Source organism: Podarcis tiliguerta, assembly GCF_965153285.1.
Source record: "Podarcis tiliguerta genome assembly, chromosome: 5".
In the NCBI taxonomy this organism is placed as follows: domain Eukaryota; kingdom Metazoa; phylum Chordata; class Lepidosauria; order Squamata; family Lacertidae; genus Podarcis; species Podarcis tiliguerta.
Genome location: NC_139538.1, coordinates 15599089 through 15618102, shown reverse-complemented (window position 1 = coordinate 15618102; position 19014 = coordinate 15599089). Strand labels below are relative to the sequence as shown.

Genomic DNA, 19014 nt, shown 5'->3' with positions numbered 1-19014 from the left:
ATGAACAAGGTGTGACATGATGAAGGAAGGACAACCAACAAACAGTTCCGCACAGAATAACCCTAAATTTACATAGTCAGAATTAAGTTCCAATGAGTTCAATTATAAGCTCTCTAGTCTGGAAATTTGCTGAGTGTTTGTCAGGCTTCTGGGTGCAAGCCTCTACCTTGGTCCACTGCAATGTTCACCTGCTAATTTCTTAAGGGCTTGCAGTAGGTTATGCCTACCTACCTGTAGTTGGATAAAATCACTTTGTGAATGTGTTCTTAATGGCTGCCCAAAACTGCACAAATTCCTCTTTCTGGACCTTCAGTGACCTCCTTCCTGGTCACTGTGCCTGAATTTCTTTGAATGTTTGTGATTTATGCATAAATAATAAAATAATTTATTAGCTGCTTTTCAAGTCCTCAGAAAAGAGAGGCACCGCAGGAGAATTTCAATAACGTTTTTTTAAAACCGTAAATTTAGTATATTTTTAAAGAACAATGTAGTTTTGGAGATCAAGGTCAATTCAGGCTACTGTCTATGCACACTTAACTGGGAGCAAGGCCAACACAGAATGCAACTGAGAATATAACTCACGAGGAAACATACCGAAGATTGAGTTGTCAAATCTTCCTGCACGGACATGGCTGATTGATCGGAAGAAGTTTTTTTTTTAAAAAAAGTTATGTTTCCGCCCGGTTTCGAACCGGGGACCTTTCGCGTGTTAGGCGAACGTGATAACCACTACACTACGGAAACCTGAATACAAGGACATCGCTTTCCTCTTCCTCCAGTAAGTACAATTGCTGTTAATTTCAGGTGTGTGTCCTAAACAAGTAGAGCAGATAATTTAAGTGGGGGGTTTTGTTATGGGAGAGCTAATAAGCACCATTTCCACAATTAACAAGGTTTTACCTTCGTATTCTGCTTGTGGAGATATATACGTATAAATTAGCATACATCAGGCAACCGCTGGGGTCTGCTGTAGCAATCCCCTGACAAATGCATTGGTCGTTAAAGCTAGAAAGGAGACAAGAGCAACCTTAGTTTTAACTGTAACCCAGCCTCCCCACCCCCCGGCATGCTGGCCGGGACAGATAGGAGTTGTAGTAAGCCCTTTAGAAATATATGCAATCATAAGTAGAAGGGAAAAAACCTCAAAAGCTGTCATTGCAATGATCTACTCTTTTCATTTAGAGCGCACGCCTGAGATTACAGCAATGGTACTTCCTAGGGAAAGAGGAGGCGTGGTGAGCTGTATGCAAGTTTCCGTAGTGTAGTGGTTATCACGTTCGCCTAACACGCGAAAGGTCCCCGGTTCGAAACCGGGCGGAAACAGGAAAAGTTTTTTAAAAATATGTATACACTATTGGACATCAGCATGTCCACGCAAGGAAGACCTGACAGCTCAGTCTTTGGCATGTTTCCTAGGGGTTGTAATCTCATTGCGTTCTGCGTGGGGCTTGCTCCCCATATGTTTGGAAGTTCCGTGCATATCTGTTTTTGGGCTTGACTATTTAGGATTATAAATATACTTTTGGAACAATAGTTCAGTATTAAGTACTATGTATTGTGCTGATGTTCCTATTCACTCCCCCATTGAGCCACAGGCATATATATAGAATAATTTCAAACGTTTTCATATAGAGGTTTCCGTAGTGTAGTGGTTATCACGTTCGCCTAACACGCGAAAGGTCCCCGGTTCGAAACCGGGCGGAAACACGTAGGTTTAGTTTTCTTGAATTTATTTATTTTGACCGGTTTACATTACGGATTTGGGATTCACTTTATTCGCTGCCAAAACGTGTTTTATTTAGTTCAATCTGAAATTGCCTAATCCTGGATTGTGGAGGGAGGGGGCAGAACTGGCTGGTAAATCTATTTCAGATTAACCCGAGTGTGCATTTGTAACCGAACTTTCAACATATCACTTTATATCTGCAGCCATTAGGGCCACATTGGAATCACATTTCCTGCAAAATAGCATTTAAGCGGCCGTTATATATCTTGATGGCAGTCCAATCTCGGGATTTTCATTTATTTCCCTCTTCTGCCCCGCATTGCAGTGCCTTCAGCATAAAAACCGCAATAAATGTTGGGAAATTATCTTATGCAGTTTTGCGGGTGAGGGGACATTCCTTTGCGTGTTCTGCAGCTACAACCCCCTTCCTAATAAAGCCTATTCCTATTCGTTCTCTTTTCATCCTGCCCTTGGCACCCAAGCAGTTAACCTCGGCGAGGCATTTAGGAACTACATTTCTCCTCACGCTGAGGAAAAAGTCTGCCGCCGGCAGAGTTCATTTTTGGTGCTAGGCATCATGGGAAACGTAGTTTTGTCAGGGGAGGTGGGCGGGAAGAACTTCCCGGCCGGAACCTAATTCGGCCCCGCCCTCCATTTCCACCTTTTTTTTTCTCCCGCCCCTCCCGCCGCCACTCTTTAGTTGCCGGAGTTCATTTGAGAGCGGAAGTGAGATTTCGGCCGCCGGTGCGGGTCGCGTCATCATAAAATGGCGGACTGAGGTGAACAAGGTTCCGCGTCCCCCATCCCCCCACCCCACCCCTGCCCCTCTCCAGGTGTGTTTCCCCCTAGTAGTTCTGAGGGGAGGGAAGAATGGGCGGTTGGATGGGACTAATCTGGCGCGGAGGGGGGGGGCGGTTCGGATAGTGGAGAGAAAGGGTGTTTTTATGTGAGGAAAGATACACAGGAGGTGTATAGGAAGGGCTGCCTCGACGAAGTGCAGGAGGAATGGGGCAGTGCAGAGGGCGGGGGGGGGGGCAGGGCAGGGCCAGTAACTGTGCGGAGTGGTCCTCAGACAGTCAAATCTGGGGGGCGGGTGGAAAGGGGCGCTCCTCGCCCGCAGTCTATTCGTTGGCAAGACTCTGTCCCGACCCTGGGGTAGATCAGTCGGTAGAGCCTGACGCTCTTAATCTCAGGGTTGTGTTTTGAACCCCATGTCGGACAAAAAGATTCCTGCCTCCATTTGGAGGGGGTTGGACTAGGTGATCGTCGGGGTCCCTTTCAGCTCTGTGATTCTAGGAAGTAGAGCTGCCATCCTAAGCACGATTATATCTATTTATTTCATCCAATTTATAACCGGAGGATTGGTCAGACAGACAAACCCGCCAAACCACTCCGAGTGATTTGCAAATAGAATTAATAAGGAACCGGAGCCACTGAACACAATGGTGACTGTTGTCCCCAAAGCGCTGAGTGAGCTTGTTGGGAAGAGGCATATTTGGTGTAAGATTACAACATGCGAGTGCAGTTGTGTACATACTTAGGGCATAGCTGTCAACTTTCCCATTTTTTTTTGTAAGGAATCTTATTCGGAATAAGGGAATTTCCCGTTAAAAAAAGGAAACTTTCACAGCTATGGCTTAGGGGTCATCTAAGCAAGCTGGGAGGAATTTACCTGCTAGCTGAGCAGCCTGAAATTTACAGTTCAGTTGTGATGGTGACAGGATTGGACCACGTTGCTCTCCACTCTACAGTATGGGAGCAAAATGTTGTGCTAAATGGGTGGTAGAATTGATGTAAGTTTTCAGGAGTAGGCTGGCTGAGGTTATTGGGGGGTGTCGGTAACCATCCTTGACAGACTTGCGCTTGGTTGGACTGAGAAGGCTGGAAGGTTGGTGATAATGATGTATGTACTGTATATAGATAATTGGGTAAAGGGAGAGCGATTTATAGGGAGCTGGCACCAAGGTCTAAATCTTTGGGCATAATATACGTGGCATAATGACTCCTGAACTCATTCCAACTTCTGTGTTGTTTTTATGTTCAAGTGTTGAAAGGGAGGCAAAACCCCAGAAAGATAAGGGATTCTTCTCTCCCCCCACCCCAATTGATATAAGTGATTGTGTATACTGAAGGAGAGTTAAATTATCCTGGTGGTTTAAGTGTGTAGTTTCAGACAAAGGCAGTGGTCTGTGAACACTCCAGAATAGTTACATACTGGATTTCTTTTTGTTTTTGGGGATTGTTGAATTGGAGCCCAATTCATATTTTACAAAGGTTCTATTTAGGAAGTACTTAAGATTACTTATTTTGAGCATTTGTATCCCAGTCTTCAGCTGAAAAGGCTCCCAGAGTAGTTTACCTACAGTCAGTTATTCTGGACTGGAAACTACATCTAACACACCTGTAAATATGTGTGTTCTATATGCAGCATATCCATGCAGATTTGCATCCGATTGGAGCTTTATCCTAGCAATTTATATTTGGATGCCATATTATTTTCTTTATGGATGTGCCTTCTTTGTAGGAACTACACGCTGTATGAATAATAACTATGCATAATAGTTCTAGTTACAGGTAGGTAGCCGTGTTGGTCTGCTGCAGTCGAAACTAAAAAAATTCCTTCCAGTAGCACCTTAGAGACCAACTAAGTTTGTTATTGGTATGAGCTTTCATGTGCATGCACACAAATTTTCAATAAGCTATCATATAAAAATGATAGTTGTGACCCAAACCAGTCTGTAAAATTTAATAATCTGGTTTTAGTGGCAAGTAACAGGAAAACTCACTGCATGTGATGCTATTCATATAATTTGTCCTTAAGTGCAGGATTGCTTAAAAGTTTAAGATCGTTGAGTGGGAACTATAGTACATCTATATTCTATTCTGAGCCTGGCATACTGATACTAAATATGTTCCTTTGCCTTCTCAGACCAAAGCAAGGAAGCTGTGTCTCAATACCCAAAATGCAGTATTCGCATCACTGTGAGCACCTACTGGAGAGACTGAACAAACAGCGAGAGGTGGGCTTCCTTTGTGACTGCACCATCGTTATTGGTGAATGCCAGTTTAAAGCTCACCGAAATGTTCTGGCTTCCTTTAGCGAGTACTTTGGGGCTTTTTACAGGGATACTTCGGAGAGTAACATATTTTTGGATCAGAATCAAGTGAAGGCTGATGGATTTCAGAAACTTCTGGAGTTCATATATACAGGAGATTTAAACCTTGACAGGTAATACAATAAGGCTGGGCATTTGTCTGCAGAGTATTCAAAATAAGACATTCACAGAGAACTAAAAAGACAGGTTGCTGCCTGACAGCTTGCAATTTAAGTAGACATGTCACAAATGGAGCAAGGACAAAGAGGTCAGAAAATACAACCAGGATGTGCTAGGATAATACCACCCCCCTGATAGTTGATATCGCTGTAGTTTCAGACTCCTCATTCAAGGGAGTAACTCATAGGCCAATATTATAACATAAAAGGAGGCAAACACTAATTCTAGTTTTGCCAGAGATTATTTACGGGAACAGTTTCTCACCCTAGCTTTCCCTTGCCCCCCAGAGGGATATAAATAGCAAATGGAAGGGAGCTGAGGGCTAAACTATTAGTGATGCCCTTGAGTGCATTATTTTTCTTTCAGAAATGACCAGCATGATCCACCAGATCCAGATCGTGACCCTGGTTTAGGGGGGCTTCAGCCCTTTACTCCCTGTGCCTACAATTTACACAGAATACAGTTCCCATTGGACTGTGATCATCTTGGGCCTGCACTGCTTCTGTTTTAGTATTATACTGCAGCCTCAGTTGTTGTATTGCAAGCAGCTGCTTAAAGACATTCCCTATTTCCACACCATCCCTCCCCAGGGACGCAGGTGGCACTGTGGACTAAACCACTGAGTCTCTTGGGCCTGCTGATCAGAAGATTGGCGGTTTGAATCCACACTGTGGTGGAAACAGCGTTTCCATGCGCTCTAGCTTCTTTCACAGTGTTCTGTTGCGTCAGAAGCAGTTTAGTCATGCTGGCCACATGATTTGGAAAACGTCAGCTCCCGCGGCCTGAAGCAAGATGGGTGCTGCACCCCATAGTCGCCTTTGATTGGACTTAACCATCCAGGGGTCATTGACCCTACCTTTTTTATTACCCTCCCTCCACTATGCATACCAGCCATTTTCTTCCATGCATCCTGAGGCAAAGACAAAAGTTGTAAGAAGTGGGGGGTCACTGAGGTGATAGAAAAGGTAAGCAGAATTAGAGGCTTTTGCAAAGACTATTCTTGCCTGAGTCAAGACACAGGGAAATTGTGAAAGGAGGGGTGGGGCTTTTCGTGAATTTCAGTTGATGTCCCAGTTGTGAAGGAAATGGGCTTAAGGGGTCTTTTGTGCAGCAGCAACAAACCTGTGGGTGAGACCAGTGTTACGTGTCCTTTAGCTTTGACCAGTTTCAAAATATAAACACTTGATCATTTTCAAAATATTAGCATTACTGACTGTGGTCTTGAGATGTGGTGGCTCATACCTAACACCTTTCCTAGGATTTAATATATTTATTTAAATCAAGTTCTTAACTTTAGTTCCCATGTTTTATTATGGAAATCTTATGTTTCTAATAACCTGGTTATAAACTGCATCTGAAGGGCACCTTTTAGATAGTGGGATCTGAACCTGAGTCTCTGTTGTGCAAATTAGATGTTCAACCACAGCACCACACTGGAAAAGAGCAGTGGTTGATGAAAACTCTATGAAATTCAGCTTTTAAACTAGATAATTTTTAAAGGAATATGTAATACATTTGAATTTTTTAAAAAGATGAAAAGTTCCAGTCTAAATTACAAAAACCTGATTTCAAGCTTCATCAGTTTTTATCCACTTAGTATTTATACTAATTCTATAAGACAGCCTGCTTTCTTCAGCTGGTACATTCCCATTTAACTTTTTTCCCTTGCAGCTGGAATGTTAAAGAAATACACCAGGCTGCCGACTATCTCAAAGTGGAGGAGGTGGTCACTAAATGTAAAATAAAGATGGAAGACTTTGCTTTTATTGCTAATCCCTCTTCTACAGAAATCTCTAGTATCACTGGGAATATTGCATTGAACCAGCAGACTTGCCTGCTAACCCTTCGTGACTATAACAGCCAAGAGAGATTGGATGCCCCTTCAGTGGACACGGTGCAGTCCCCAGTCTTAATAGCAACCACAGGGAAAAAATCTGTTCAAACCAAAAAGCGAAAGAAGGCCTTCAGCTCTCCCAAGAACCTGCCAAACAAGCCAGCGCAATATCCAAGTGATGCTGCAGAGAACTCTGCAGTGGAGATGTTTTTAGATGCAAATAAGCTCGCCACAGAGATCACGGAGCAAGCTGCCCAAGGTGGGGATAATTCTGAGCTGCAGCTTACACCTGTGGTGGAGAGTGAAACCTTTGCTGCGCAGGAGATCCTTGTCCAGACGATGACTCTGAAGTCCAAACGGGGTAAAGCACAGCAGGATTGTGCTTTGAAGGAGCACTGCTTGTCCAACATCGCCAGTGACAAGAACTCTTACCAGCTGGAAAGCTTGGGAGAGGAGCTGGATCCAAAATACCCCAAGGCCAAGCCCGTGTGTAACACCTGTGGCAAGGTGTTTTCCGAAGCTAGCAGTCTGAGGCGGCACATGAGGATCCACAAAGGAGTCAAACCGTACGTGTGCCAGCTCTGTGGGAAGGCCTTTACGCAGTGCAACCAGCTGAAAACACATGTAAGAACCCATACAGGTAGGCTCCTTGCTTTGTGTTGGGAGTTGCCTCTTGTGAAAGTCAGCAGAAAGACCCTCATTCTCCCCCAGAGAAGTTGCTTTCCCTTCTTCAGTATTGTGGGTGGATAGTTGCTTTTGAATGATCATGGCAATATTGTGAGTGGAATATTCTTTACTGCCAGTGTTTTATTTTTAGCTGTTATCAGATTTGTACAATTACCATTTTTAAAGATTTTTTTTTCTACACTGGCATTGCAGGGGACTACTTTCTTCCACATCAAGTTACAAATACCCATAGCTTGCTCATTTATTCAAACCATAAAGGGCCATATCTGTGTGATAGAGGACATGCTCTGCCTGCATAAGGTGAATTCCTGACAGATCTAAGTAGGGCTGTGGAATACTCTGGTCTGAAACTTAGGTGAGCCAGGGTCTATCAGTGTACAGTAACATATGAAACAATGCTCAGTATAGGTCAGTTTCATATGTTCATTAACCATATTAGGCATGGATTGTGTGACACCATAAACCATATTCATTTTCTTTTGCCTACAGTACAAGCCTGCAGACTTGTGACCAAGCAGCCATGCTGCTGGCTTGATAAACACCATTTCTTGGTGCCCAGCTGCAACTACAAAGGCAGCAGTGTTAACAGACCTCTGCCAGGCGTCTGTACAGAACTATGGTGATGTGCTCAGCTTGGTGACACACAAGTTATGTTGGCCGGCTCTGGTTTAAGCATTAAGTTTACCATTTGCCACAAAAGAATTTAAGAGGCAATTTTTTTTGTGTTTACCTTTTTGGTAGTCTTTTTTAACTGTTTGTTGTGGGAGCTGCAAAATAATTATTATTATTATTATTATTTATACCCTGCCCATCTGGCTGGGTTTCCCCAGCCACTTTGGGTGGCTCCCAACAGAATATTATTATTAATAATAAAAGCAACAACATCAAACATTAAAAACTTCCCTAAACAGGGCTGCCTTCAGATGTCTTCTAAAAGTCAAATAGTTGCCTATTTCCTTGACATCTGATGGGAGGGCATTCCACAGGGTGGGCACCACTACTGAGAAGACCCTACTGAGAATATGTAGTCCCCACTTCCATACTTTTCTCATGTACACTTAGAATAAAAATAATAATGTGAACTTCCTACATTTCCTTTCATTCTGTGGTAACCACTGATGACATTTGCTTTTGAACAGGTATTTCTGGTGGAATTATCAATAAGCTAATAAGCCCATCAAATCAGACTCTTTCTTTGTTTCTTTTTAGTCTTGGGAGAACATGGTGCATTTTAGTAATTCAAATGTGGCAGTGATTATTTATTAAATTTATATCTTGCTGATTCTCCCAAAGGCTATATTTATATGGCATTTAATTGGGGAAACAAATGCTTATGAAATTAAAGGAACACTTAGATAGCTGCCATATATACATTAATGGTGACTCTGAGACACCATGGGGTAAATGTGTTATCTGAAAATGGTCAAAATGGGAAGGATTCTAACTTAAAAAGACAGTACCTAGAGCTCCTGAACATTTGCCATTGTTTATTTTTTATTTTTTTTGTGTGTGTGTGTGTGTGTGTCAAGAGGTCTCCTAGCATCTACATTATTTTTTCAGCCATTAAAAGTAATACCAGCATTTCATCTGTCACCAGTGATAGATGTCGATTTCCAGTTGTTTGCTAAACATTGAAAAAAAGCTGCTTAGTGAGTTCATGGCAGAGGTGAGTCTTGAACCAGGGACATCCTGAGATGCCAGCTGCTGTGCCACACTAGCTAACATTAATGTTGGCTGGTTTGGAATAGTTATTTAGGGCCCTGCCAGCTCAAATTTAGAGACGGTTGAGTAGTCTATGACATACTTTCCCTTTATTCCGAACTTTGCCCCCATCCTCCGGTTTGCTGTCACTTCTCATCTGAAAAACCTCATCCTTCACAAGACACTGCTAAAGCAAGCAGCTCAATTCTCTACACAGGTGAAAAGCCATACAAATGTGAACTCTGCGACAAAGGCTTTGCTCAAAAATGCCAGCTGGTTTTCCACAGCCGCATGCATCACGGGGAGGAGAAACCGTACAAGTGTGATGCCTGCAACCTGCAGTTTGCAACCTCTAGCAATCTGAAGATTCATGCCAGGTGAGTAAAAGGACTGAATCTGAAACTGGCTGCTTAAGTTTGGGAGATTAGTCCCCCCCCCCATGCATTAAGAGAATGCATATGAGTATACAATGTGAAGGGGGCACAGGCTGTGTGCATGCACACCATCTGTACCCGTAGTTTCCTTGTCCCCTCTCTGACCTTCCCACATTGAACGGGAAAGTCTGAAGGCGGATACTTCCTGCTTTCAGCTGAGTGTGTGGATAATCCTTCCTATGGTCACAAATCCTGATAATGCAGGGGTTCCCATTCAAGGGGAGGACTCTTAAGTACTTTCACCTGAGCACACAACCCCCCTTCGGACCTTCCTGGTCAATGCAGGAAAGTTGGGGGTAGAGCCAACTGGAACATGGAACACTGGAGCTAGCCTGTGCAGCCTGACATCCCTTTTGCTATTTATGCCTGCATGCGTTCTTTGACTGTTTTAATAGGGCTGTTGTCCAGGGAAACCAATTGGTGCACCAATAGAATCTAACCAGTTCCTTTCCTTTAAGGAAGCACAGTGGAGAAAAGCCATATGTCTGCGATAGATGTGGGCAGCGATTTGCACAGGCAAGCACACTGACATATCATGTGCGGCGACATACAGGAGAAAAGCCGTATGTCTGTGACACCTGTGGGAAAGCCTTTGCAGTCTCGAGTTCCCTCATCACTCATTCAAGAAAGCATACAGGTGAGATCCAGAGTGGAAGACATGAGAGAGGTGTCGCAATCAAGTTTGCATGGAGTGCTATAGATATGGAATGGGAAGAGTATGGCTTTGTTGAGCAGTGCAACAGGCAAGAAAATCTGCAAATTGTACATGAGTTGACCTGTTCTTGCCTGCTTTATTGCCTGCTGAGCAGAACACCGTGATAAGTCCAGCTTTCGGTTGGCAACCATGCCACTTTGAACACACCTGATATTAAAAGCTAAGGCGGGGTGGAGATAGTTAGACTGTTTGAGAATACCAGATGCTTTAAATGTTAAATGAGGTGCTTGAGGTCAACAGCAGAGCTCAGCAAAAGAACGCATGCTTTGCATGCATGATTTCCTAGAAATCTCCCGTGAATGAAGCTCAGGCAAAATCTCAGAGATGCTTTAGAAGTGCTGCTAGTCTGGGTGGATGTATGTGTGATGTATATCAATCAGACCTTCCAACTGGTGAGCCCAAAGGGCTCAGTGGTTTAGACCACAGCGCTACCTGCATCCATGCCTACTAATAGGGGAGACTGAAGTGCATCCATACACTTGAGATTTCATGATGTCTTCACATGCATTGTTGCTAGGTCGTGTACTGAGTTCATCCACTTCTTTTTCTCTATAGGAGAGAAACCTTATGTATGTGGAATTTGTAGCAAAAGCTTCATTTCTTCAGGAGAGCTCAGCAAGCATTTTCGGTCCCATACAGGTTAGTTTTCAGACATGCTCCTCCCTCTTACCTTTTCCATGCCTTGTATGCAGGTATGTGCATACTCAAAGTCATTTAATATCAAATAGTTAAACGATAGTATACTACACATAATCTAGTTTCAATTAGCATGATCCTCCTACCTGCCTTTCTAATTGTCTGCCTGTATTAGAAGGGCCATAACTTAGAGGTAGAGCATCTGCCTTGCAAGGAGGAGGTGCTAGGTTCAATTCCTGGCATCTCCAGGCAGGGTTGGGAGAAACTTCTGCCTGAAATCCTGGAGCTTCTGCCAGTCAGTGTAGACAATTCTGAGCTAGATGGACCAACAGTCTGACTTTGTATAAGGGAGCTTCCTATATGTATGTGAACTGGGGATTATGATCTTTATATGTAATTCTCTAATAAAGAATTGTGAAATGATAGCATTTCCACATTAAATGTGCTCTTGTCCTCTGATATTGGACACCAATTTTGAAGGAACCGAAAAGCTTTATGCCTGAGGATCGAAGTCACTTTGTGACTTGTTATTTCCCAAACATGTAGAACAGCCTTAAGCAACTTTGCCATAGAAACCTGGGTGGAGTTTGAGATGCAGTGGCTACAGAAACTTGTTTTTGGTTGTGGGAAGCCCTGGTTCAGATCCTAGGATTGCACTGCACATCTATGAAGTCTAATTGACAATTTTTGTTGAAGGTGAAAGACCATTTATCTGTGAGCTGTGTGGAAACTCCTACACAGATATAAAAAACCTAAAGAAACACAAAGCAAAGGTTCATGCGGGTAAGTGCTGGTTATTTAAGAACTAATATCTACTACTCATAGAATCATAGGTAAAAAGGTTAGCTGTTCAGCAGTGCTATCCAAAGACAAACTTAGCCACACTAAAATGGTGGATTCTTTGGACTGTGCCTCAGTATGCTCTGTGGTTAACCTAGGCTCCTAAGTGCTACCAATGGGAGACCCGCTACCCTTTGTCAAGAGTGCCAACTCTGTACGTTAGTAAAGTGATGAAGGAATGGCATTGCTGAACCTGCCTAGGTACATGTTTAGGTACCCTACTAGCTGTCATGTATGAAGATGCACTTGGCTTTAGAGGGCAGATACCTGAAATGAGCTAATCTAGTATCAAATTCTGTCATAATGAAAATATTGGTTTTGAGGTGGTGGTTTTGAGATTCTCTCTCCCTCCACCCAAAACTGTAATGAGATTAGTCCTTGAAGTCAGGGCCATCAGCCATTCAGTTATCAAATTTTGCTGATAATTCTTGTAGCCCAACTATGAACTTTAAATCCAAGTTATCAGTTTTGTTTTCAGGTTTACAATAAACCTCTATGAAGGCTTGAAGACTAGTAAATAGTAGTGAGTGTCCTTGAATCGTTTGCAGGGGGAAATCATCTCTTCTTGTGTCTTCCTGTGCACAACTTTTAGCAATGAACGCAATTTTAGTTCTGTTTGCTTTCACAGGTTCTGAGAACCCCCTGGATCCCATCACACTTGACCATTCCTTCAATGATCAAGACTCCATTCCAAATGAGAAAAGCCCTTTGCTGGAATCTGCTGATGTGAAGCCTTCAGATATAGCATTACCTCTCCCCTTTGGAACAGAGGACCATCAAGTTCTGTTGCCTGTCACAGATAGCCAGTCACCCCAGTCAGACACACTTCTGAGGTCTACCATCACTGGCTATTCAGAACCTCAGTTTATTTTCCTCCAGCAGTTGTATTGACATCCTGCACATGATGAAAACTCGCAAAAAACTTTGGCCACGAGAGCTTCTTCGGTAAAGGGAACGTAATCATGCAAGCTGTTACTGAGCTGGACTTCATATGGGTTTCAAATAGGGACATTTGAAAACGCACCTGTTTTTCTTCCGTTTATTTTGTTACTCTAGAACAATGGTTGCCATTCTTTTTGTCATGCAGCAAAATCAGGATAGAATTACAGTGGTACCTTGGGTTACATACGCTTCAGGTTACAGACTCCGCTAACCCAGAAATATTACCTCGGGTTAAGAACTTTGCTTCAGGATGAGAACACAAATCGTGCAGCGGCGCAGCAGCAGGAGGCCCCATTAGCTAAAGTGTTGCTTCAGGTTAAGAACAGTTTCAGGTTAACAACGGACCTCCGGAACAAATTAAGTACTTAACCCGAGGTACCACTGTATTGTATTTCTAGAAGATAGATACTTCCTTTTTTTCTTTAGTAACACATGCCTTAAGAATTCTCAGTTCATGCTGGAGGTCTCCTTCATTGTTCATGCAGAAGCTAATTCTATGTAGCCAAGATGTTTGATCCGTGTTGTCCCCCCTCCACCACATTGGCTTTCTTCAAAGTGAAGATTGCAAATGTGCATGATTTCTCTATTTTGTGTAGATTTTGGTTAGTGATGAGGAAGGGCCAGAAACTATATGTGAGCATTAAAACTGTGTCCCAATGCCTGGAAATCTTTAGTAAATTCCCTAACTTTGGATATTTTTGTAGCTGTTGCCCCCTACACAGTTTTGAATGTATTTTAATAGCTATAAGGATTTTAAACTTTTTATTTACAAGAAGAAATGAAAGTTGAGATTCTCAGGAAGCTAGATTCTGTACCCAGCACCATATTTCGACCCTTTCTCACACTCCTCAGCAGATCTGCAGCAAACGCACAACCTTCCGAATATGCAGCTGTTTTATACAGGGATTCAGATTCTTGTAGTTATGATCAATGTTGGATTAGTTTTCTGTTGAATGATTTTTAGGAAACACTTACAGAGTGGTTCTTGGCCTTCAAGTTCAGTATTGTAGGACATGGAAATGCCCATGTTGTCTCATCATTTTACAGTGAAAATACCTTCTTTTTCTATTATGTAACAGCATCTTGTCGTTCAAGGTTTCATATTTCTCACCTTCTGAAGTTCTGGGATTAGAAAGAACGGTCAGTTTTGTTGCAGTGTCAGTGGGAAATCTTCCTTCAGAAGGCTCCCCTCCCTCCCCAATGAAAGGGGGGCCTGTTTCAGGAAGATCAAAGCAGCTTAAGGGGAGTGCAGGCAGTGGTAGAGTGTTGGCAAAAATGGTTCATGGGAAGAAAACAAACACACACTTGGCTATGATAAATCAAGCCCCTGCCCGTTATAAATTCTAAAGTGCCCTGCAAAAAGGGACAGAAAAACGGAAGCCTCATTTACAAGTAAGAAACATTTTGAGAAGCTGGAGGACAGGTTTTTGCATAGCACTACAGAAAACATTTGTTGGATCCATATTTTAGAGGAAGTCTGATGGCTCTAGCAAGTTACTATCCCGACAAGTCTAGGATTCTGTTCCCAGTTTTGGCTAGTAAGATGCTTTCCAAGAAGCTTGGCATATCGTGTATAGTTCTGGTCTCCTCGCTGCCAAAATGATATTGTAGAGTTGGAAGAGGTTCAGAAAATGTGGAAGGGCTGAATAGAGCGACTCTTCTATGAAGAAAAGTTGCAGCATTTGGATTTATTTTTTTTTAGTTTAGTGCAAAGGCAAGTAAGAGATGGCATGATAGAAGTTTATAAGATGGTGCATGGCATGGAGAAAGAGGATGGAGCAAAGTTTTGCTTCTCTCATAACAGAGTTTGTGGACATCCGGTGGAGCTGAATGTTGGAAGATTCAGGACAGATAAAAGAGAGCATAGCGCATAGTTACACTATGGACCTCACTCCCATAGGAGGCAATGATGGCTACCAGCTTAAATGGCTTTCAAAGAGGATTGGAGAAATTTACGGATAAGGCTATTTGATGGCTACTTGCCACGATGGCTATGCTCTGTATCCATGAGCAGAGGCAGAAACATTTCTGAATACCAGTTGCTAGAAAACTGCAGGAGTGGGAAGTACTCTTGTGTTTGGGTCCTGTTTGTGGGTTTTCCACAGGTATTTGGTTGACCACTGAGAAAAGGGTCTAGCAGCCTTTTACGTTCTTAAGTGCCGCAGCAGGGCCTGATGAAGATGGCTATCCCTTGTTTGTTCCTAGCTTTTGATAATTGGGGGTATACTGCTTCTGAGTACAGAGGTTGCATTATCAGCTGTTGTATCTAATAGATATTGATGGTCCTATTCTCACTCAATTTCCCTGGAGGTGCTCTGAATTAAGTATGCAAAGTGGAAGTGTCGGAATAAATGGTTATTTTTAGTGGTTCATCGGCATCCATACGAGATCACTTAAAAGTTCCAAGTTATACACTATCTAAACACCCAAAAGAACTTTTTGATCTCCCATGAGATCTTTTTTTAAGTCGAAAAAGCAATTTTATCATGTAGTTCAGCCAGTTACTATTTACTGTGCTGCTTCATAGGCTCTGCTTCCTAGTCTGTTGGGTGTTTAGGAAGCAACAAGCCAGGTGGCCTGATGGGATAGAAAAGCACCCTTGTAGGGTGCAGTTGTTTTAGAGCTTATCCAGTGCAACAAATGCAAGTTCAGTGTAGAATACAAATAATGAGTTGCCTGTTATGGAGCCAGTTTGGCACTGAAGAGGAAAGAGATAAAATCCAAGATCTGTTTGGGATGGGTTAGTGGTGTCCCCTGGAATAGGGCCACATGTATGCTGCCCAAATTAAACGCATTTCTGTAGAAAGGTCACCAAATTCCAACATCAGAATACAAGGAGCTATTTCACCCGACATCTTCCCAGTGGTTCCTCTAGCCTGGCAAGCAAGTAGCAAGAGCCCTTAATCATCGCTGCAGCTTCTGTCTCTCTTAACTGCATGTCAGCTATTGAACCTGGTTTAATATGCAAAACATACTCTTTGCCATCTGATTGTCTTGCCAATGTTTTCAAGATATTTGGTGACTTTTGGCATGAGTGAAACCGAGATAAATGGGTGAATGGTTTGAAGCTGTCTGCAAGCATTTCTCTGCAGTTGGAGGGGGGGTTATATTTGGAGATAAAGGCTGTAGCTTAGTGGTGGAGCCCATGTTTTGCATGCAAAAGGTCCCAGGTTCAACCCCTAGCATCTCCAGAGAGGGCTGGGAAAGAACTGTCCAAAATCCTTTAGAGCTACTGCCAGTCAGTGTAGACAATACTGAGCTAGATGGACCAATGATATTAGCCAACTTCCTATGTTCCTATTTGAGCTAGAAATCCCCCCTTTCCCCATATGATGCTTCAGAAACCATACCCCATGCCTGATATGCATGCTTGCCTAGTAAATCCACAAGGTATGCAGAATCCTCAATAGCCTCTGACCCTTGTTTCCACAGCTTCAAGAGAGGTTGCAGCACATGTCAGATAAGACCATCTTGTAGCAGCCCAACTTCTGTCCTCTTAGGCCACAATGCAAAGACTTCAGCACAGCAGCAGGTTGTTCACCTGTATCTGCTTTTGGGGATACTCTTAACCTCTGCTCTAATTAAAGCACTTAGCAACTCTTTTGACATGGTTGGGGGAAGAGAAAGTGGGTTGCATCTATGAGTTTGACACCAGTTCCCCCCCAAACAGGTGATCAGCTGCTGGAGCTGATCATCTTTGTATAGTGTTGGAGTATTATGCATGTGACTCCATGGGGGTTAGTTATGGTTGTATCTTCTTTTCCACACCATTTTCTCCAGCCACTTGCTTTTTTGATGAGAGAAATTAAAACACACACATCAAAACCCTAAATTTTGGTGGAATTTTGTTAAGACCTGATAGTACTAAGTTGCTGTTAGCACAAATGGGCTGTGTCTTCTGCAAAATATTCCGGACCTATTTCTTCACAATATGACTGCAACAGCTAACCATCTTCTTGAAAAAAGCATACTGTAGTGTATGCATATTTGATATGAATGTTTTCGCAATTTTTTTGGTGTCACTTTTAAAAATGGTTTTGGACTTTTAAAAAACCTGTTCTTAGATTTATAGTAGACCTTACTTAGCTATTTAATATTTATAAAGATGTTTTACTTTGTAGAACTCATTTGTCTTTTGTACATGAATATATTTTTTAAGAAACCATTGTTTTACCCCCTCTTATAACACTACGCAGGCTCTGGGAGAGCTAGAATCTATTGCAGCAATAATTGAATAAACAGCGCTTTTTGTTTCTAAACTGAAGTGTTTACCTGTGATAATCAAGAAATCTTGGGCTGTTAAGCTAGAGTGACCTCTTAAAAATACTTATTCATTAAATCATGACCTGCTGAAAATAAAATACAGTAGTTAGAGTATGATCAGCTTGGTTCTATAAAAGTTGCATCTTAGTAAGCAATATAGGGGTATGTTACAAACATCCTTTCTGTCGTTTATTGCTCCTAAGTTTTGTTTGGGAGTTTCAAGCTTTCCTGCAGTCATGAGATGCTCAACATGGAGACATGTTTAAGAGAAGGGAATACTTAAAAGCTTTTTTGGTTCTTGGAATGTTACTACTAGTTCTGGCACCATAACAATTCCAAGACTGGACATTCTGAGGAGCTGTTGTGAATCCTCTCTGGTTTAAATTATTTCCGAAGTACTTTGTCATGGGTGTTTGTGTGTATATAGCTCACCTGCTTTTATACTCCCTTCTGAGGGATTATGTACATAAATTTGCAACATTTTAATGTTTAGACCTGAATAAAACTTTGTTTTGTAACCCTTCTTTGTTCCTCTTGTTGCTCATTTAGCTATAAATAACTGAAGGAAACAAGTGGTTTGAAGAAGCTTCGTCCTAGAATGATCTATGAATGAGTCCTAAGCAAAAGCACAATAATAATTTGACAGCAAAGTAGAATAATGTCTTATAGTGGTAAAGTACATTCTCTTATTGCTTTGACTGTAACAGGCTTTTTCCTCAATCCCATTTAATACCATTGTGGACAGCAGCTAAAGTAAATCAAAGAAACTGGCATTTTGGTCTCGTGTTTTGAAAGTGAGTTATTGGGGAACATTGGTTTATAGAGACTTATATAAACATTACCATTGTGCGGTCGGCTGGTTTCTACACATACACAGCCAGGCAAGGAAGAAGCATTATCAAGAGTACAAGCAGGTATGGGGAACCTCTGGCCACTCGCCATGCTTGTTGGGGCCGATGGAACTTGTAGCTCAGCAACATCTGTAGGGGCAAAGCTTCCCTATACCCGTGGCCAAGAGCACATTTCAAGCACCCAAAAACCCTGAAAGGACCTGGGGGGTGGGGAGTGGCCAGATTAGAGAGGCCTAGAGGACTACATTTGGCCCTGATGCTTAATGAGAAGGGTGCCTGCGACACTGCCAGAGGTCTGGTTCACACATCTAAATATGCAACTGCGAATGTTGAAAGAACCACAAATGTTCCAGCACCACAGCTACGTCGCTAACAGTGACCGAAACATAATGCTTGCCAATGAAGATGGCACATTCAGTACACCAAGGCTTGAGAAATCAAATGATGCATTTGTACCAGTCCATAGATGGCTAATAGTTTGGAGTAAAAGGGCAGGGACTGCAAAGAAGGAGAGGATGCTGCAAGCGAGTCTGATTGTACTAATCAGATCCTTCCTGGTCTCTTGGAGCCTGTATAGCAGGCGTAGGAAACTTGCCGTCTTCTGGATGTTGTTGGACTCCCAACTGCCATCAGCCCCAGCCAGCATAGGCAATGATCAAGAATGATTGGAGCTGTAGTGCAGCAACATCGAGTGAGTCACAGGTCCGCGCCCCCCGTGCACTGTGAATGATGGGCTCGTCACTTAAGATCTTGTCTCTAGCCATGAAGTCTATCTTTGTACAATTCTAATAGCTTGCAAAATATGATTAACAGGAGCATAATGCATTCACTGAAAGCCAGTGTCGATGAATGTATAAAATTCAGTGCAGTTCAGACTTAACAGATCAGAACAAACTTTATTGAACATCATTTAGATTACCCCGCCCCACCCCCAATGTAGCTCATTTTTAAGCAAAATTTATCATCATAATACCTGGAAAACCTATATTCTTAGAAAATAATGTGTCTCAGTCTAAGTCATGAGCCATAAGCCTGGCACTGCTGCATTGTCACAACTTCCTTCTTGCCCATGCTCCCCCACCCCACAGTCGGCTTCAATGAATTCATTTG

General features: G+C 42.6%; 1 protein-coding gene across 5 annotated transcripts; it reads left to right on the top strand.

The window, feature by feature from the left end:
- The first annotated feature begins 2406 nt into the window (after window positions 1-2406).
- MYNN (myoneurin) lies at window positions 2407-17576 on the top strand. 5 transcript variants are annotated; one of them, XM_083442195.1, is made up of 8 exons: window positions 2407-2505; window positions 4656-4955; window positions 6673-7475; window positions 9441-9600; window positions 10116-10294; window positions 10928-11011; window positions 11705-11791; window positions 12477-17576. In XM_083442195.1, exons 2-8 carry the CDS (start codon window positions 4690-4692, stop codon window positions 12737-12739), a joined length of 1842 nt encoding a protein of 613 aa, XP_083298321.1. In that variant the 5' UTR covers window positions 2407-2505; window positions 4656-4689; the 3' UTR covers window positions 12740-17576. The 5 variants fall into 5 exon arrangements, with proteins under 5 accessions (XP_083298321.1, XP_083298324.1, XP_083298320.1 ...); XM_083442198.1 differs by having other exon boundaries at window positions 2415-2505; window positions 4656-4746; XM_083442194.1 differs by having other exon boundaries at window positions 2418-2559.
- Window positions 17577-19014: the final 1438 nt, after the last annotated feature.

What these genes read in the sequence shown, in the direction of transcription:
- MYNN (XM_083442195.1), top strand. Translation starts at nt 4,690, where the DNA reads ATGCAGTATTCGCATCACTGTGAGCACCTACTGGAGAGACTGAACAAA. An exon ending in GGAGATTTAAACCTTGACAG is followed by an intron (nt 4,956 to 6,672) that starts GTAATACAATAA and finishes TTTCCCTTGCAG; the next exon opens with CTGGAATGTTAAAGAAATAC. An exon ending in CAAAGCAAAGGTTCATGCGG is followed by an intron (nt 11,792 to 12,476) that starts GTAAGTGCTGGT and finishes TTGCTTTCACAG; the next exon opens with GTTCTGAGAACCCCCTGGAT.